This window comes from Delphinapterus leucas, chromosome 19, assembly GCF_059928025.1.
Source record: "Delphinapterus leucas isolate spDelLeu-1000000601 "Yukka" chromosome 19, BTC_Dleu_Yukka2, whole genome shotgun sequence".
Classification (NCBI taxonomy): Eukaryota; Metazoa; Chordata; class Mammalia; order Artiodactyla; family Monodontidae; genus Delphinapterus; species Delphinapterus leucas.
In genome coordinates, this window is record NC_143147.1 from 61,207,104 (window position 1) to 61,227,605 (window position 20,502).

Sequence of the window (20,502 nt, forward strand, 5' to 3'; positions counted from 1 at the left end):
AAGCAGTTTCTCATCCATTAACTCAAGGGCTATTCCTTGTGAGCCTTCCTTGTCCTCCACGGGGCTCAGCACAGCAGTGGATGGTCATGGTGGCAGCCTCCTAAGCAATGGATAAGAAAAAGAATGAACTCCTGATTCTACAAAGAAGGAGAATCCATTTCATTAGGCCGCAAGTATCTGGAGGGCAAAGACTAGGTCTTATTCGTCATTATATTTCAATGCCCAGCACAATGTCTGGTACATAGAGTCCAATATTTGTGAAGTGTGTTGAATAAATCAATTTCCCCCTCTGCAGGAGTAACAAGACTTCCTCCTGACTACTGCTCTCCTAACAGAATCCAAAGGGGGAACTGCACTGAATTACTTCCATGTCTAGCACATTTTGATGTGCAGAATCTTTTCTTGTCTTTTTAATCTCAGATCTCTGATGGGAAAAGATTATTATTCCTACTTTATGGATGGCAAAGCTGAATTCCAGAGAGACTGGGTGTCCTGACCACATCTCACTTAGTCCCCTGACATCTGTGGGGGAGAGAAGTGATGGCACAGACCGAAGACACAGCGGCAAGTTGGAGGCACAGTGAGGTGCCTATCAGCTCCTAGAGAAGCAAAGGAGCCGGGTCTCCGAGTTCTAAACTCCCGAGGATCTCTCCCTTCCTTTCTGAGTCCTTATATTCTGTGGCATGGCATCTGGGAAAAGGGCAGCGTCCAAAGCTCTCAGTTCCTGCGTCCTGAGAGATGACAATCTAAGTGCCACTTAAGCTAGTTCTCAGGTGTCTCCAGCACCCCACTGCCTGTTTGGGGACAGATGGCAAAATTTTCCATCCTTTGTAAAGCTGGCCCTGGTTAGCTCAGACCACCCACATCCACGCCGACGTGACCAAGAACAGATCCGCTGTTCACCTCAATCACCTCCTCTTCTCACCCCCAGGGAGAGATCGGGCCCCGACACTCAGAGGATAGCTGTCCCGGGCTATCTGGAAGCGGGCTGAAGTGAAAACTGCTTTCCGGAAATCCTCCACTGCTAGACTTTTATTCCCAGGTCTAACTCCAGACTGTGATGTGAATTCTCCTCGGTCCCCCGAGAAGGTCCCTCCCGCCCCAGCTCCTGAGCCAGCCTCCCCACCGCCCCTTCGGGTTCCCGTTCCAGGACTTGGGGGTGGGGGGGAGAGCAGCACCAAACTCCGCTCCAACTAGCAGACCCCAGGGCGCCCTCTAGCGGACACGGGGCGCGGGGTGGGGCCGTCGCTCGCCCTCGGGCCAGTCCCGCCGCGTTAAGAGCACCTGGCCAGACCCACACCTCACCTCGCAGGTTTGGAGACCCAGAAGTGCGAAAGCGGTTGTTGTTTGCGTTTGTGTTTTTTTGGTGGTGGGAGGCGGCACCCGTGTTGCATCGGCAAAGAACCTATCGGTGGGCCGATGGGCTGAGGCCGGACAGCAGCCACTCAGGCTGCGTCCCCTCCACCCTTAGGACTCCCGGCTTCACCTCGGGGACATGCCCACAGGTGACTGTCGCGCGTCCCCACCCCCCAGGGCTCCCAGGTCCGGTCCCAGTTTCGCGGCCCGGCCTTGGGGTGTCCCCAGTTTCCCTGAGGCAGGCATGCGCCTCCTGGGGCCGCGATCGGGATCTCGGGCGGGCGCGGGAGGGCGAGGGGGTCTCCCCACGAGGTCCGAGAAAAGGGAAGGGGAGCCGGGAGCCTCTCCCGCTCGGCCTCCTGGAACTGCCCGCGCTCTGGGAGCGGCGCCCCCGCCTCTGCCAGAAACTGGCCTTCTTAGAAGGGAGGGGGAAAGTGTGAATGAGAAGTTGGGGGCGGAGCGCGCGCGGGGGAGGGGCCGCTGCCAGGAACGCGCCGCCGGGGCTGGCGCCTAGCCCGCCGGCCGCCCCGGCTGCCTCGCGTTGCGCTTTGTCTCTGCGCGCGTCTCTGCGGGTCTCTGGCCCTGCTCGCGGCCCGCCCTCGGTCGCCCGCGGCCCCTCCCTCCCATCCGCGCACAGCCTTTCATTGCTGCGAGTAGTGACTAAACATTACAAGAAGGCCGGCCGCGCAGTTCCAGGAATCGGGGGGCGGGGCGCCGCGGCCGCGTATATACCCGCGAGCGCGGCCTCAGCGCCGGCTCCGACTCGGACTCCCCGCGCCGCCGTCGCCGCCGCGACTCCGGCCCCGCACGCCGCCCGCCCGGCCCAGCTCCCGCCGCGATCCCTCGCCTCGCCCCCGCCCGGCCAGCCCGGGGGCGCGCAGGGGGCAGGGCGGGCGTCCCGGCGAAGCCCGAGGGACGCGCGCGCGAGGGCCCTTTGTGGACTTCACGACCGCCAACATCTGGGCGCAGCGCGGGCCACCGCTGGCCACCGCGCCTTGGGGACCGTAGGAGGGGCAGCCCCAAGGCCAGAGACTTCGGTTTGGGACCAGGTAGGAAGGAGGGGCGCGCCGTAGAGGGGGGGTCGGTTCGCTAGTCCCGGGAGCTTTTCCCGGTTTCCCCTCCCCTTCCCGGGTCATTCCCGGCAGGGAGGGGACGAGATAGGGGGCAGAGCGGATGGAAGCCGGAGATCCCAGGTTCCCGGAATACCCAGGCTGGGGCCCTCGGGCTTCTCGTGTCCCCTCCCTACCCCCATGCCTCGGATTTCTTTCTCCGTCCCTGCCGCCCGGGGCCACCGGACTGAGCGGCGTCCAGAGCGTCCCAGGGGCCCTTCTCCCGCTCCCCACCCCGGCCACGCTCCTGGAGACCCAACTTCCGCGCCCGAGTTTCCCACTCGGCGCCTTCCCAGTGCGCGCTGGGGAAAGAGCTGCCTGGAGGCGGGGGCTGGGCGGGCTCCGTTGGGTGTCTGGGTCGGAACGAGGGCCCAGGCAAGCGCCTCCGGGGCAGCTGGTGTCCCGGCCGCTCGGCGGAGGGAGGGGAGCCGGGGTGGGCCGGGCGCGCTGGAGGGTTCCGGGTACTCACGCGGCGCGCGCCTTCCTCCCCGCAGCTCCCCGGGATGCGGTAGCGGCCGCTGTGCGGAGGCCGCCGAGCAGCTGCAGCAGCCGCCGCGCAGATCCACGCTGGCTCCGTGCGCCATGGTCACCCACAGCAAGTTTCCCGCCGCCGGGATGAGCCGCCCCCTGGACACCAGCCTGCGCCTCAAGACCTTCAGCTCCAAGAGCGAGTACCAGCTGGTGGTGAACGCAGTGCGCAAGCTGCAGGAGAGCGGCTTCTACTGGAGCGCCGTGACGGGCGGCGAGGCGAACCTACTGCTCAGCGCCGAGCCCGCCGGCACCTTCCTCATACGCGACAGCTCGGATCAGCGCCACTTCTTCACGCTCAGCGTCAAGACGCAGTCGGGGACCAAGAACCTGCGCATCCAGTGCGAGGGGGGCAGCTTCTCGCTGCAGAGCGATCCTCGGAGCACGCAGCCAGTGCCCCGCTTCGACTGCGTGCTCAAGCTGGTGCATCACTACATGCCGCCCTCCGGCGCCCCCTCCTCCTCCTCGCCCCCAGCTGAACCCTCCTCCTCGCCCCCCGCTGAACCCTCCTCCTCGCCCTCCTCCGAGGTGCCCGAGCAGCCGTCGGCCCAGCCGCTCCCGGGGAGCCCCCCCAGGAGAGCCTATTACATCTACTCGGGGGGCGAGAAGATCCCTCTGGTGTTGAGCCGGCCCCTCTCCTCCAACGTGGCCACTCTCCAACATCTGTGTCGGAAGACCGTTAACGGCCACCTGGACTCCTATGAGAAAGTCACCCAGCTGCCTGGGCCCATTCGGGAGTTCCTGGACCAGTACGATGCCCCCCTTTAGAGAGCAAAGGGCAGGGGTAGGGGCTAGGGGCCCGGGTCCCCTCTCCTCCATGGCACATGGCATAAGCACAAGAATCCAGCCGTGAGAGTCCTGCAGCTCTGGGTGAGCTAGGGGGCGGACAGGCCCCTCCCTCTGGTCCTCCCCCTGCAGAACTGGGCGGGTGGTACCTGGAATGTGTTTGAGGGGAGGGGGAGAGCCACCTGAGCGCCCCTCCCCCACGCCAGTTTCTCCGGAGGAGCTGGCGGGCCCAGGGGGACCACAGCAACGACCTCAGTGGATTCTCTCTCCTGTCCTGCTTTCTCGACCCCCCTGCGCTTCCAAACGGGGGACACTGCGGGCGTGTTGAACTGGTGAGAACTGCCGGGGAATCTTCGAACTTTCCAACGGAACTTGTTTGCTCTTTGATTTGGTTTTAAACAGAGCTTTAAACCTGAGCAGGTCGCGGGCCTGGAAAAGGGTGGATGAGAGAGAGGGCGCCTCAGGGGCCCAGGGCTACCGGCTGGCCAAGGAAATGGTCACCCCCATCGCCCAGCCCAGGTGAGGAGGGTGGCTGCCTGCTCCACCTCTGGCACTGGGGAGAAGGGCAAGGGGTGGCCTGAAGGGGACCTTTCCACTCCCCCTCTTCCTCCCCTTTCGGACAGCCACCAGAAACACAGGTCCTAGAGTCCATCTAATGCGGGAGAGCCCAGGGCCCTTCCCCTGTTTTAAGGGGGAAGTGGCATTTGGAAGAGGATGGACGGCTGGTCAATTCTTCTTTCCCCACCCATGCTATACCTTTCGGCACCTGGGGGATGGGGCTGGAGGAGATGGAGGAGATGAGCCACCTTTGACCCCAGATCCTGGACAGAGAAGATGGGGGATTCTACTTTGTGCCTCCTGACTATATCTGGCTAGGAGATTTGCCTTAAATGCTCCCTGTCCCATGGATAGGGACTGGCACACAAGAAGCCACACACTCAACCAATCCAGGCAGAGGCCAAGAGATTCTCAGAGGGGCGTACACCGGCCACACACCATTTGGCGGGGGAGGTCAGAGATGCATGGGGGGGGCGGGCAGAGATCCATGCCTTCCACCTGAGCGCAGGAAGAATGCCAGCCCAGTTGGTACTGGCCGGCCAGTGGTGCCTGGGCTCTGGCCAGAGCAGAGCCACCAGGCTCCACAGCCCCCCAGACCCTGCACAGCCCTCCCTCCTCACCCTGGGGGACTGGCACAGGCAGGAAGTCATCGAGAGGCCCTGCCACCCAGCTGCTCCCGCTCTGCAATAGCACTGATCAGTGAAAACTTACAGGAATGTAGCGGGGATGGAATTACCTGGAACTGTTCTTTTTTGGGGAAAACTAAACACACAAAGTTTTCTGTTGTCAGGTATTGGGCTGGATGGGGCAGCTGTGTGTTGGGGTGTTTTTGTTGTTTTTTTTTCCTGTTATTTTGTTTGGGTTTCGTTTTTGTTTTTTAATAATGTTTACAATCTGCCTCAATCACTCTGTCTTTTATAAAGATTCCACCTCCAGTCCTCCCCTCCCCCCACCCAGGCCTTCGAGGCTGATAGGAGATGCTTGAAGAACTTAACAAAATACCAATCCAAGTCAAACTTTGCACATATTTATATTTATATTCAAAAAAGAAACATTTCAGTAATTTATAATAAAGAGCACTATTTTTTAATGAAAAACCTGACTTGAGCCTTTCTCCCCCGCCCCTTCTGCCTTACTTGCTCTTTCACCCACACCTACACTCTACATCAGAGGGCGGCGGCTCTACCGCCTTGCTGCCCTGGCGCTCCCTGTGATGGAATCAAACTCGGCTTCACGTCACTGACAAGCTAAGGCAGCCACCTAGACTGTACCGAGAGGGGTAATTCCTGCTAGTGTGATTCAGATCTGACCAGAATATGCAAAGCAAGTTCGAAGGAAGCGCTTCAAAGGGCTTGCAGGGAGTATGAACTGAGCTGTGGTCAAAGCTTTTAGAGGCTCCAAGCTATTAGAGGCGCTGGGCTCCTTGGCAGGGAGGTGTTCCGAGAAAGCCCAGACTATGGGGTCCTGGAGGTGACCCGTGACCTCAGCACAGCCGGGTCCATGGGAGGTGGGGGGAGGGGGAGTCCCGATGCAAACCCTGCACTAAGTGGGGCCCTCCCCAGGGGTAGGAGCCCCAGCCTGAGAAGTGGATGGGGCCACATACCTCCCAATAAGAGCAGCCATCTATTCACCTATTTTCAGCCACTCCCACCCTCTGGGCACTGAGAGACCACCTGGGTCGGTAGTCACCTTCCCAGCCACCCCCAGGAGGCTGGTGTTATCACCGCATATTCTCAGGCCCAATTGTGTGCTCCATGGGAGCGGGGACTTGGACTGGTCACTTCTGATGCCTAGAACGGTGCTCGGTAAATATTTGTTGGCTGAGTGGGGGCAGCATCTCAGGCTCATGGAGGTTAGGCAACCTGCCCAAGGACACACCTCTTGGGAATGTGGGAAAGACACAGGTTAGGAATCTGGGAGCCTTTGACTTTTCCAAAGCCCAGGAACTCTCTCTGCCTCCCTTAAGTAAGCACAAAGTATATGCCCGGGGTTGCCCCTAGGTAGGTCCCCCCTGCAAAGTCAAGAGGTTGGTAACCGCCCCCCCCCCCACACACACACTCAGCACTAGGGTTCTGCTAAAAAGACAAACTAAAAGTGCCTGCTTTGTGACATTTTCCTTCCATGCTGCTTCTCCCCCAAGGCCCCAAGCCTGACAGCTGGATCAGTGTTCTCCCCAAGTCAGGGGCCCCATCCCCTCCTCTGCCTCGGATGCCTGAAACAAGTGCCACAGCCCTCTTCCTGGCCCCCGATAAGCTGCTCAGGAATCAGTGTCCAAAAGGCAACTGAGAGTAAATAAACAAAGTCGTTTTTCTTTCCCATTTCCTGGACTTTTGGGGAAAATAACCTAAAGTGACGAGAAAGGGCGAGGCCAGGCATGGGACCACTGAGTAGACAGAGCACGTTAGGAAGCACACCAGAGAGACTACCACCTCTGGAACTGGGAATGTAGACCCAGGCAAGGTCACCTTCCCAGAGCACAAGGTCAGGTGAGGGGACCCAGTGGGGCCTGGCTCCCCAGCGCCTCGCAGGAGGACGAGAGCCTGGGAGACTTTTGGTAGGCTCTTCCCCACCCCACCATCCGCTGGCCTGACAGCCTCGATGGAACCTTGGAACCCAGAGCACACGAAGGCCCCATCCTAGGCCCAGAAGGCAGCTGTTTAGCCAGGATGTCCAGAGTTTAGAGGGTGCTAACGGAAGGGCCTGCAGGGGGGAAGTGGCTCTCCCTACCCCTTGGAGGTGGAACTCAGAGGCAGAAGACCCCTGACTCCTTTCCCTCGCTGCCCACCCCACCCTTCTTCCTTCCCATAGGTCTCTCCATTTTCAGACCACAGACCGGACCAACCTTCTGGTTTGCAGACAAGTCAAAGTGACTCCCAGAGAAGGAAAGCAACTTACTGGACTTCACACAGCCAGCTAACGGCAACATCAGGACAAGAATCTCTCAGACTGGTCTGCTCACCAGCACTTCTCCCTGTTTTCCCTCCTCATAGCAACCCGTGTTGCAGAAGTCTTTCTGTACTTCTCAGTCCTTTCAGAGGCAGACACCGCTCCTCCAGAGGACTTTGTGGGCGACCCTCTGTCCTGGCCGCCAGAGGAGGGGTGCACCTGGTTCCCAGATTTGCTAAGAAGCGTCCTGCAGGGCATAGGGAAAATTCTTTGCGGCTTGAGCCTCAAAGGGGGTTAAGCACAGGGGGTTAAGCCCAGCTGGGGGTCCCTGGCCAACAGAAAGGGAGGAGATGGAGCTCCCCAGACTGTGGGCCCTATTACCGTGCTTCAAGCGCTGTAGGAATCCACCCCCAAGAGGTCCTTATCCTCTCCCCGGTGGTGCTGTCTTTGGGCAGGCCTCCTGATGAGTTAGAGCCAGGAACGGGAACTCTGAGGCTTGCTCTGGGGGAGGGAAGGAAGGAGGCCACAGACAGGGGAGCTGGAGATGGAAAGTAAGCGGGCACGTGTGCCCTAGTCTAAGGATGTTTGGGAGGGGGCACCGCCGGAGTACCAGGCAGAGAGAGAGAGAGAGAGGGCAGAGTCAGATAGCCACAGAGGGAGTCTAAGCAGAGACAGAAGCCTGCGGGGTGGGGGACAATGTGCACAGGGGCGGACCGGGAAGACCGAGGCCGAGGTGGGAAGAACCCGGTCCCGGGCGCACCTTCCCGCGCCGCGTCCCGCCCCCTCCGGATCCGGCGGCCACCGGGCGAGCGGGCAGGCGCGCGCGTCTCTCTGGAGGCCTGCCTCTGCCAGGAAGAGTCACTTCCCGGACACCGCGGGAGCCCTGACGGAGCTATGCGAAGAATGTACGCGCGGAGCCTGGCGGGTGGCATCTCCCGGGCCCGCGCCGCCGCCGCAGCCGCAGCAGCTGCCGAGCCGAGAGGGAGCGCGGCGGGGGCAGGCCACGCCCCCGACACGCCCCCGACACGCCCCCGCCGCCCGCGGAGCGGTCGCCGTGGCAACGGAATTACAGGCGCAGAGTGCTGTTTATTCTCAGACCAGTGCCAGGAAATTCGGCCGGGAGGCTGCCAGGCGCACCTCCCTGGGGTGGGGGGCGGGAGAGGGAGGAGAGAGGATGGACCGGCGCGCCCGGGGCTCCTGGAAGGAGAGAGGGAGGGAGGGAGGGAGGCAGTCCTTCGTCCCTGGGGGTCACTGACCCCTCCGAGGGGAGGCTGCTCAGAAAACCCTGACTCTTTGTCGGCCATGAGTGGATCAAGTTTTCCCAGGGAAGCCGAGATCCCCCTCCAGGCCGGCAGCCTCTCCCCCCCAGACCACTGTCCTTGGAGCCCCCCAGCCCCTGCCTGTCAGTCACTCATTCACTCATTCATTCATTCACTCAGCGAGTACCCATTAACACATCCTGTGTGTCAGGGGATTGAGTGTGAACAAGACAAGGCCCTGCTACTCCTGCTCTCCAGAGATTTAGTGGAAGTGACAAACACTAGTTAAAATGTAAACAAAATAAACAGTCTGATACTTGTGCCGCAAAGACTCATCTTTAAGTCACATTTCCAGTACCTCGAACATCCACAGTCCTGTCTCATCCTCAGGTACGGTGACCAGCTTGTCCTGGGTTAGTAGCCCTGAATGTCCAGGACATTTGATCACCCTTCCCTCGGGTCACACATCCATTTCAGTGATAGTGAAAGTGAGACTTGGATTACAAGGGCAGTTACTCCAGGGTCATGGAGCTCATTAGAGAGAGCCGGAGGTCCTACCTGAGAACACAGGGCTTTTTTTGGCTCAACCCTTCTCACCTCCCAGAGCTGCCTCCCTCCCAAGGCTCATGAAAGCCAAAGAACCACCTGCGGCTATAGCCCCCAGGGAGTGGGTGAAATTGCAGATTCCCGGACTCCAAGCTCAGCTTTTCTGAATCAGAAGCCCCAAGGAGAGTGGGGAATCTCAATACGCAACACCTCCTCAGGTGACTCTGAGACCACTCGCTTCCTTTGGGGAAGACAAGCCTGGGTCCTCCTCACTTCCCGGTAAAGGGAATATCCTCCTTGAACCTTGACTAAGCCAGAGCTGGGAAATTAGCAGGGAGGGAAGGCCCAGGATCACTGCCCGCACTGGGGCAAGTGCAGACAAGTGCAGCCCTTCCCTCTGCTGGGCTCCAGCCCCTGGGCCCCAGCCTGAGGATGGCAGGGGGAGGAGGACGGTGCTCCTTCCCCCAGTGCTGAGCCCTCCCAGCTGTGCTGTGCTGGGAACAGGCCAGGCATTTGTGAAACCCTGGGTTAGCCTGACCCACTGTCATGAGGACTGCCTGTGGAAGCTGGCGCGGGGAGGGGGATGGAGGGCTGTTCCCAGAAGTGGGGAGAACTCTGGACTTCCCACTCCTGAGTGCTCCGGATTGCAGCACAGCCTTAAGCAACAGCAGTGGCCTGGAAGGCTGCATTGCAGAGAGAATCAGAGGCCCCTGGCTCTCATCTGAAGCCAGGGCTCTGAACACTAAAACTGCGCGCTCTCCTCGTAAATACGATCACAGCTGCTATTCGTTGTAATAATCAGGCCCAGCCTTAGAGAAAGGTGGAAAACCTAGACTTAAAAGAAGAAACAAACAATGCAAGTTCGTTACTTACATTACACAATAAAATGTTTCCTCTCTTTCACCTCGCCTCCCCCAAATCTTCTTTTCATACAGAAAATGCTATTTGGTATCCATAATGTATAGGATGATGAAGGTACAGACATGAAACATAAAACCCATGAGGAGGGCTTCCCTGGTGGCGCAGTGGTTGAGAGTCCGACTGAGGATGCAGGGGACACGGGTTCGTGCCCCGGTCCGGGAAGATCCCACATGCCGCGGAGCGGCTGGGCCCGTGAGCCATGGCCGCTGAGCCTGCGCGTCCGGAGCCTGTGCCCCGCAATGGGAGAGCCCACCCACAACAGTGAGAGGCCCGTGTACCGCAAAAAAAAAAAACAAAAAAACAGGAGGCTGATGTAATGTGTACACAACCACAGGGGGCGCTATTCACAGTATGATCTTTGTGGGTGGGGGTCCCACGAAGTTGTGTGATGGGGGCTGCAGTGTTTCTGAGCTTTAGGGTTCATTATTAGTACCTGATGCTTACCTGCCCAGTGCCCCAGGTGATATCAATGCAGGTGGGAGCCCTGTTCTGGGCACTGTGACCAATGCTGGAGAGATCATTGCCAACCAGGAAACATTCAGACTTCAAGAGACTTACAGTCTGAAAGGGGAACCAGACGTGAAAACCAATAAGTATCCTAAAAAGGAATGAGTATAAAAATAAAATGGTATACAGGGTACATCTGGAGGCCCCCAGGAGGAAATGACCTACAGTGGTTTCCCAGAAGAGGTGACTCTGGTAATGGGAAATAGCAGGTGTTCCCTTGGCAGGCGTGGGACAGCGGGGCATTCTAATGATCAGAAACAGGGAGATGGCCAAAAAAGGGAAAAGAAGGCTTTGGGGAACTTCAAGAAGTTTGGTGTGTCCCCATCAGGCACTTCCATGCCAGGCTCATCTTCTAAAAATACTGGTCTTATCATTACGTCACACACAGGGCCCTTCCCCATAGGATGCACACTGGGTCCCGTGGCACTTTCCTCTAAGCCGCCTCCAATACATTCAGACTCTCACCCTAGAGGAAAGCTCATTGTCTTCAACTCTCCCACCCACTCCACCCCACACTGGGAGACTTACTTCCTACCATCAAGGTAGTCTCCTTACCTGCCCACCATAGGCTTCACACCTGTGCTCACCTGTGAGCCCGTTTCACACGGGGGTTATCCCACCAGCCCAGACAGCCCTTCTCCCTCTTCCAATTCTGCCTCTCGTTGGTGGTTGCCAGTTTCCTCCAGGCTGGACTATGAACTCTCTGAAGGAAGAACTCTCTTATTCATTCCTTCGATGATAACTTATTGAATGCCTACTGTGCACCAGGCACTGGATCTTCCAGCTTTTTACATTCATCACAAAATCCGGCAGAGTCGGTGGCGCCCAGTGGAAGCCCACCAAATGCTTGACCCCTGACTGTACAAAAGAAAGAAATGTCTTTAAATAAAGGGGTTTCTGGAGTCGTTAAAATATGATTTAAATCGTTTACAACTTTTACTTCGGGAAGCAAATAGGCATCTTTTCTTTTTTTTTTTTTTTTTTTTTGCGGTACACGGGCCTCTTACTGTTGTGGCCTCTCCCGTTGCAGAGCACAGGCTCCGGACGCGCAGGCCCAGCGGCCATGGCTCACGGGCCCAGCCGCTCCGAACCATGTGGGATCTTCCCGGACCGGGGCACGAACCCGCGTCCCCTGCGTCGGCAGGCGGACTCTCAACCACTGCGCCACCAGGGAGGCCCCGGCATCTTTTATTTTTAATACATTGTGTTGGCATGAACAGCACTTTTGTTTTTTTCAGAACACATCCTAATATATTATCTCGCTCTTCCCTCCTTATATAACTCAGAGGTAAGTGAGGCAGCTCAAATGAAATATGTTGCGTTTTCCAGATGAGCAAACTAAGGTGTCAAGAGATTTAGGCGTGCCTCAAGTCACACAGACGGTTAGTGGAAGGAGCAGACTTAGAACACTGATCACCTGCCCTTTCCACCACTACCTGCACCTGTGTGTGTGAGTCCCCACCATCCAGGACCTCCATTTAGCAGCTACTGTGAAAGCTCCCCAAGGGACCCAAATGGCAGCTGGATCCACACCTGGCTCTCATCAGAGACCAGTCAGCCCTGGGGGACAGTCCTGGGGCTGCCATTCCATCCATAGAGACTTTGAGTGGTTGCAGGGAACGCCAGGGTCATCCCATCTCCCAGCGTCTGGGAGCCTCAGACGTTCAGGGCTGGTGTTCCCAATGGACACAGAATTGCCAAGGAAACTCCAGTGAGACCTCTGGCCAACCCAATGTGCAGAGTTTTGCGTAAAGCCTCAGAGAACCCCAATATCACTCTAAACTATTCCTTCTGGAAGCCAGCGGGGGGATGAGATGACCTCTATATCCCCTTCTGTAATACAATTCTATGAAAAGGAGGCTGGAGGGAAAGGAGCCAGCTTGGGAGGGAGGCAGGCTGGCTTTTGAGCGTGGTACCCTAGCCATTCGCTGCCCTTTTCAGTGTTCCTTGGCACCTGGTGAAAGTAGGCAAGGGGGTCTGGCGGGAAGGCCACCCAGAAGCTATTCAGAGACCAGCCGGCATTGCCCAATAAGGGGGTGGGGACAGTCAATGGAATACTGCCCTACACACTGGGGTTTCCCCGCTGGACTTCTCAGGCCATCACTCCAGGGGTTGGCTGGGAACTCAGCAAGGACCCTGACCAGGCTCTGGCCAGAGCCCTGGAGTGGAGGGGAGGAGCCTGCAGGCATCCTGCCAGGCCTCTCCAGCCTTAGAGAAGGAGCTGAGAAGGTCAGCCAAGGGGCCCAGCTGCAACAAGAGACCTTGTGCCCACACCAGGGTAAGGACTGAGCTGGTCCATCCTGAGTGGGGGAGGGGAGGGGCCTCAACCCTGGCAGAATATACAAGGCCCTGGGACCATCAGGCCGGACTCTGTCACTGGTAGGAGAGACATCTGGAGAGGAAGCAATTAAAAGGGCCAGAAGCCCGGTAGAGGCTACAGGCCCCCGGGAGAAAGATGGAGAAATGGCCAGAGATGCCTGGACGACTTCCTGGATGTGCCCGGGCTGGGCACGTTGCTGCGTGCACAAGCCGCTCAGCACATTTTGAGCTCCGTCTGTAAACGCAACGCCCAGTACCGTCCCTCCGATGTGCGCCGTAGATGAACTTTCCATGGGGTGATGCGTGATGATGAATCACCGCAGTCTAGCTTCCCACTGTGAGCAACACAGTGAACTGGCAGATCGCTGACCAGGATTCAGCGGCGAGGTGATGGCAGGGGTCCGAGCTTTCCTCTGGGAGGAGAAAGCTGTCCTGATCCAGGATCACAGGTGTTCTTGGCCTCGGAGGGAGGATTCGAGCAACTGAGTCAGCCCGCCCAGGACTCTGCTCTCTGGTCTCAGTGGCCCTCCCTGCTGCTCTCTGGAGGGTTCAGTGGGAAACAGACAAGGACTGCATGAGAATGCTGTTGGCCTTGGTCTCCCCCTGGCCTGTGGAGTAAGAATAAAGAAAGGTTCACCATCCCATAGGCCCTCTTGTTGGCCCCGACCCTGCAGGGAAAGAACCTTCACCCACATATTTTATTTATTTCACATACTTTCGTGGCCTGCTTCTGATGCGCCAAGCGCCATTCTAAGCACGTGGATGGTGGGAACGCATTTAATTCTCCAGCAACTCCATGAGTTAGTTCCTATTATTGTCCCCGTTTTTATAGTGGAGGGAACTACAGAACAGGGATGTAACGTGACGTGCCTAAGGTCACACAGCTAACCAGGAGCAGAGCTGGGTCCAAACCCAGGCAGTTGGGCTGCAGCATCCCTGCCCATGGCCAGCATCTGCCAACCCTCCCGAGACACCGGACATGGGCACAGGAGCCCCGGACCGGCAGAGGGCAGAGCGCCACTGGGTGGCAGGAGAGCTGGGTGTGTGTCCCAGATCACTGCTTCCTGGCAAATGACCTTAGGCGGGTACTTAACTGTCTAGCCGTGGTTCTTAATCTATACACAGGGATCTCAACAAAACCCACTTCATGGATTGTCATGAGGTAGGGACAAGACCATGTCACAGGTTTAGTATTATTAGCAGGGTCTCCCTGGGACCAGCAAGATTCAAAATGACCTCCCACATTCACCCCCATCCAACCCCCCACACCCCTGCTATGAGGAAAGTGGAGCCCGGCAAGGCTTGGCCACCATTTCCCGTCCCGGGTGGGAGGAGGATGCTTAGGAAGTGTTCCTTCCTGTCTCCTCCTTGGTCTCATCCAAGCCTTTCCTTTCTGTGCCTGCTGCATTTCCTTCTTGTTTTCCACAACTGCCCTCTGTTTGACATTTGGTGCTCGTATGAGTTTCCTGGGGCTGCTATAACAAAGGTCCACAAACTAGGGGGTTTAAAACAACAGAAACAGATTTTCTCACCATCCTGGAGGACAGAAGTCCCAAATCAAGATATCAGCAAGGGCCATGTGCCCTCTGAAGTCTCTAGGGGAGAATCCTTCCCTGCCTCTCCCCAGCATTTGGTGATCACCAGCAATCCTTAGCGTTCCTTGGCTTATAGACGCATCACTCCAGTTTTCGCCTCCGTCTTCACATGGCTGTCTTCCCCGTGTGCCTATGTCTAAATCTCCCTCTTCTTGTATCCAGTCATTGGATTAGGGCCCAAACAAATCTAGTATGACTTCATCTTTAACTACATCTGCAAAGACCCTATTTCCAAATAAGGGCACATGCACAGACTCCACATGGACATGAATTTGGGGTATACTATTCAACCCTGTACTGCTGGTTGGTCCTGCAGGATCTAAAATTAAGAACATTTTTTTTTCTTTCCTTGCATTTTCCAGGAAGAGCCTAACAAATGTGTCTTTCTTTGCTCTTGGGTAGAGGAACAAGAGCAAGGCCCCTTTATACTCCATCCAAGACACCTTGAGCAAAGGACAGGCTTCAAAGGTGCCCAGGGATGGGCCCAGCAGATGGCCTGGCCAAGGGCAGGCCTGAGAGGCAGTCTGCACAGCCAAGGGCAGTGCCTCTTGGGGAGGAGGGAGCATGCGTCTGTAGCCTGCTTGGCATGGCCTGGTCCTCTACAGACATTGCCTCATTTAGCTGCAGGGATGCTTCCTACGTTTCTCTGGTGAAGAGCTTCAGTATTAGCAACCTCAGATGACGCTACACGCAAGAAAGAGCATCCTCTAGAAAGCTTATTCTGAGCTTCCATGGGCAAAAGACAGGGGAAGGTGAAGCCTCGGGGCTGGGCGTGGGAAATCTGCCAGTGCCACAGTTCCTTGGCAATGTCACCTAGGGAAAAGTCCAGGGGATGCCCAACAGCCAGCTCTTTGCAAAGCCCTGGGTTATCTGATGGTGAAGTGGACACAGGAGCGCGGCAGCCTCTATCCCTCAGATGTTCCAGACGACCAGGTTAGAGAGAGCTGGGGATATGAAGTTAAGGGACTTCCATCTGCATCTTTCATCTCTGCATCGCCATCATCATTAGAGAGGAAGCGTGATGAAGAAAGCTCCAGGTGGTCTGTTAGAGCTGAAAGGAGAGTTCTCAGGTCCTCCCCTCAACCAGGGCCTGCAGCCCCTTCTCTCCGCCCCCTCGGCCCCTCACCTACAACTGGAGACTCCGGACAAATCTCTGGCCCTGAGAGGCTTTCTGGGGCATCCAGTTCTGTCTGACATCTAGAGCCTGGGAAAGGAGAGAGGGAGGATGCCAAGAAGCCATGGGGTTATGCTTTTACCTGAACTACAGGAAGGGGACCGCCCTACCCCAGCATACCCGCAGCTGCTCTTCCAGGGACAGGAAGTCAGCTGAGTACCCAGCAGACAGCGTGCCTGGGGGGAGGGGTTCAGACACCTGGGCAGTCCGCTGGGCCATCCACTACTCTTCCGGGCCACACTGGTTCCCACGCCCAGGAGGCCAGACGGACTGGGGATCAAGCGCCTGGGTTTTCATCCCGGTTCAGTTCGCCTCCTCAAAGTTAGGAGACCAGGGCAGATCTCTGAATCTGCTCCCCATCTGTTACAATGGGGATAATAACGGTCCCCACTTCCTAGGGTTGTTGTCATAGATCAGTGAGCGAACACCCACGTCGCCCAGGACATAGTGAGTGCTGGGTCAACACTGGCTGCTCTGATGCCCCTGGGAAGGGGCTGAGCCCTGGACCAACTATTTCTTGCAAATAATCTGGCATTTAACTAGTGGCCTGACCTGCTTGGGGGGAGAAATGGCGCCCTCTTGGCAGCCCCACCTGGTCTAGTAACTCTCCTTGGGAAAGCAGTCATGCCTATCTCCACTTCACACACTGCATGAGCTCTCCCTACACCAGGGCCCCTCTCTGGCTGGCCTGCCCAACCACAGGACAATCAGGCTTTTAGCCAGGCAGTTACAGTAAGCCAGGCCCGCCCTTCCTTACAGGGGGTACCACTGCTCCCCAGCCCCGAGCCTCGGTTCCCAGGGAGGAGACAAAGGGGTATCAGGAGCCCCTTACCGGCCTGGCATGCTGGGGTTGGCTCTTAACCCCACCCCCAGGACATGCTGGTTTTCCCAGCGATTTCCAGGGGCCACTTAGTCCTGGCAACCAACCGGTCCAATCTGCAAAGGGCAGCTGAAGCAGCAAGTAATGTTCGGGAGAGGCTGACTCACTTCAGCCAGGCTGGGCCCTCTGTTAATATTCCTGGACCTCAGCCTGGGATTCCTGCAGGTTCCGACAGCAAGTTGAACCATCCTTTTGTGTAAGGAGGGTTCCAAGGTAACCCTGAGGGGAAAGGAGGTGGGGAGAGCCCTGGCAAGGGTGTTGATCCACGAGAAGCTCCAGGCCTGGGGGACGGGATGTTGACAAGGAGGACCTAACTGATCCCAGGCCTGATTGAGGAGGGAGGGGGGAGAAGGGAAAGAGGACCCCATCTACAGCACACAGGGCACATTACATAATTATTCTATTTTAATCACAACCACCCTGTATGGTAGATATGACTAATCGCTGGTTAATAGATAAGGAAACTGAGGCTGGGAGAGGCTGAGGAGGTTAGCGGGTGGGTGGAGGTCGGTGAGGGGTGGTGGCTGCATGGGCAAAAAGTGAGGTCAAGCACCTTTTAAACTCTCAGCCTCAGGGCCCAAGGAGGGTAACAGCGGGCAGCCTGTGCTAGTCCCCCACCTCCCCCCGCGAGGCGCACCTCTTGGTGGGCAGGGCAGGCACAGAGCCTCCTCAGGACACCCTGGTCCAAGACTGCATCTGACTGGGACACCGCGGGGGCGGGGGGCGGGCTCGGATTGGGGTGTCCCTGGAGGCGGGTCCTTGCCACCCTTCCCCCGCCGGCGGGATCTCCCGACTCCCCCGCCCGGGCAGGGCCCCGCGCCAGGTCCCGGACCAGGACCGGACCGGGACCTCGGTCCGAGCGCGCCTCGGTTTCACCCACCCCACCCCCCTTCCCGGTGCGTGCCCATGGCAACCGCTCCTCTCCGGGCCACGTTTAAAGGGGAAGTGTACACACACGCACATGCCCCATCGCGCCGCCAGCTGCGGATTCCTCAGCCCTTCCATCAGCGCGGCCGGCCCCCGACGACGGGCTTCCTCGCGGACTGTGAGGTCAGCGCCCCGCCCCGCCACCCCGCGGCTGGCCCGCGCCCGGCATCCCGGCCCCCGGTCCCCGGTCCCCGATCCCTGCCGCGCACCCGGGTGCCCGTTCCCCGGCGCGTCCCCGAGCTGGGGCGGTCCCTCGCGCCCACCGCCTGCCGTCCCTGGGCCTCCAGGCCGAGCCCTATTTCGGGCGCTGGCGCCGCGGGCCGGGGCAGCCCTGCCCGGAAGGGAGGCTATTCTGGGCCGGGCAGCCCGAGCAGCTGCGGCCCCAGGGCTTCCCGGCAAGGTGCGCGCCCGGGACAGAGGGCACGCTGGGGCAGGGCTCCCCTCCCTCCCCACCGCCCCACCTTCCTCCCAGGCCGCGCCCAGTTCCCTCCTCTATTTTGGCCAGACCCAGGTCCTTCCCTAGGCCGGGAACATTCTCTGGTGCCAGGTCACTGAGAGAATGTCCAGAGCCCTGTGGCCACGGTGCTCCCTCATCCGGTGCCCACCACGCAGGTGCTGGCGCCTGAGCCTCTCCGCCCCTCTGCTCCCATCTCTCGGTCTGGGGTGGTCTTCCCAGCACCCTGTGCTTGCCTGGGCACAGCCAGTGTCCCCATGTGTCCCATTTGCCTTCCCTTCCTGACTACCGCCCATCACCCCACGTGACCATATGGTTCAGTGTTGAATTCCCAGTGCCCAGCACAAGGATGGGTGTCCCCCAAATGGTCATTAAATGAAAGTTGTTAAACTGTCACATTGAGGACACCAAACTCCAGCCCCTTGGGATCTTTTTACATCCTATCCAGCTAACCCATCTGATGAGCGTATGCTCCAGCTGGCCCCTGGATCCCTTCCCCCACCAGAGGGAGGGACCCCTTCCATGGGTAGCCTGGGCTTGGTGGTTGAAGCCGTGAGCACCTGCACATGTGGCCCTGGTCCCCTTGGGTCTGTAACCTTAGGAGCCATTGCTGGGCTCATCAGGGCCACACTCTTCCACCTGTGAACAAAGATAAGCATATGTGTGGCCTATCCCACATCATGGTTATAAGGAGACAACATACATGCGACACCATCAGACTGCAAGTCACATTCATTATCTAACCCAACCTAAATCCCATCTGAGCACACTCAGGGAAGGGAAGAGGAGGGAAACTAACATTGCCAAATTCTCTGCTAGGTGCTTTATTTATTATTTTTTTAATTTTTTAGGTGTTTTAAATATGTCATGTTTAGCAAAGCACTAATCAAACTTTGTCAGCAGAAGCCACTTGGATCTTGTTAAAATGCGGAGGCCCTGAGATGCTGCATTTCTAACCAGCCCCAGGTGGTCTTCATCCCACCAGCACCGTGTGCACCACGTTAGAAGAAGGGAGGGGGAATCCACACAGCGGTCCACACAGCGGTCCTCCTGGTGTTCAGATGAAGCATTGGAGGTTTAAAGAGATTAAGTGGCTTGCTTCAGTAATGAGGCCAGCACCCAGGCCCAGCTGGCCCACAGAATGTCCTCTGCCCCTCGAGCCTTAGCTTCTGGATCCTCAGATGCCCCACTTTTAGCCCCAGACTTTTTCCCCCTGCAGTTTATGCCCCGCAGCTTTTCCTTCAAATTATCACACTAATACCTGTGAGTAAAACACGTGTACCAAATGTATACTTAAACTCAGTGAAAATAAATAAAAAATCAATTGTATGTTAATAAAAAATAAAACATCGCCATGCCCCAATTCCTCTCACCTCACTCCGCAGAAAAAGAGATACGGTCTACAGGACTTCCCTGGAGGTCCAGTGGTTAAGACTCCGCGCTTGCAACGCAGGGGGCACGGGTTCAGTCTCTGGTCGGGGAACTAAGATCCCACATGTCGCGTGGCGTGGCCAGAAAATAAAGCAAAATAAAAGTCATCTTAAAAAAAAAGAAAAGGAATATGGTCTACAGTTTACTGCCAATGCTTTATGGTGCCATCTAGTGTTGTTTACACCTTGGGTTGGCCAGGGTTAACACTGTGGGATATGGGTAAAAGGTCAGGCCAAAAGCCACCAGACCTGGGATGGAAATCGTGTGTGAGGCAGAGAGAGAGACAGAGAGAGAGAGAGAGAGAGAGAGAGAGAGAGCGCAAGCGAGGGAAGAAAGTGTGGTTCAAATATGGGCCCAGGAAGAGTCAGGAAAGCACTTTCTCCCCAGGGCCCTTTACTTCCATCTTTCAGGGCAAGCTGGAACAGGTGAGGGAAACCCAGCTACATGGGCACCCTGGCTCATGAATAAGTAACCCACCGGATGCTTTGACTCACTCGTCAATAGATAGCTGACTTCCTGACGGAGAGGCTAGCGCCCTCACACTGACACGCGTAAGTGAACGGGTAATCAATTGACAATTAATTACAAGTGGAAGTTACTGGGAATCCAGAACTGCTCGTTCAAAACTCCGTGGGGAAGGAAGGCCGCGTTTTCCAGATGTGCATCTGTGTCAAAGGCCAGAGCTGCAGCGGAAATACTCCAAGTGGTGTCCTAGTTTCCTGAAAGAATAGCATTTGCCCAGTCTTGAGGGGGCTTACTGTCCGGGGGGGCAGTGGCCCTGGGGCCAGAGTGTGTGGGAACTTGGCTGGCAAGGTCAGGTCCTGGTCCCACCAGCCACTCACTGCCAGTGAGGGTGGGGACACCCTGCAGAGGGCCCTGGATCCCTGGCCTGATACTTGGTAGGTGCTCAAGGTGGGGGAGGGGGAGGGGGGTTACTCCTTTGCCCCTCCTTTCACCTGCTCAGCCCCACTGGGTGCCCCAAATCTATTCCTCAATTCTGGGGCTGAAAAGAGGCTTACAAGTCTAGTTTCCTTTCAAGACAAACATTTCCTCAGACTTGGGTAACTGGGGAAAAGTCACAGGTCTCATTTCTGAGAGGGAAGGAGGCCCACACCACGGGGGCAGGGCTGGGTGAGACGGGGAGAGAGGACTGGGAAATCGCACGGCTCTCACTTCTGCTTTGCGGGTTATGGGCGCCGAGCTGCCCCATAGCCCTCTCCTCTCAGAACTTCCTCTGAAGAGCCCACTGGGCATTTGCATATGTCT

The 20,502-nt window shown here is 57.4% G+C and overlaps 1 protein-coding gene and 1 long non-coding RNA gene across 3 annotated transcripts; one reads left to right on the forward strand and one right to left on the reverse strand.

Moving 5' to 3' along the window:
- The first annotated feature begins 1,276 nt into the window (after window positions 1-1,276).
- On the forward strand, window positions 1,277-6,079 carry SOCS3 (suppressor of cytokine signaling 3). The gene is made up of 2 exons (XM_022589458.3): window positions 1,277-2,405; window positions 2,960-6,079. The coding sequence occupies exon 2, from the start codon at window positions 3,048-3,050 to the stop codon at window positions 3,759-3,761; it is 714 nt and encodes a 237-aa protein (XP_022445166.1). The 5' UTR covers window positions 1,277-2,405; window positions 2,960-3,047; the 3' UTR covers window positions 3,762-6,079.
- Window positions 6,080-8,454: 2,375 nt separating this feature from the next.
- On the reverse strand, window positions 8,455-17,186 carry LOC111182758 (uncharacterized). Of its 2 annotated transcripts, XR_016389047.1 has the most exons (4): window positions 15,497-17,186; window positions 14,308-15,421; window positions 11,044-13,383; window positions 8,455-10,510 (listed from the first exon to the last, which is right to left on the reverse strand). It is a non-coding gene; the product is annotated as an uncharacterized LOC111182758 (long non-coding RNA). The 2 variants fall into 2 exon arrangements; XR_016389046.1 differs by having other exon boundaries at window positions 8,459-10,510; window positions 14,308-17,183.
- Between the last annotated feature and the right edge of the window lie 3,316 nt (window positions 17,187-20,502).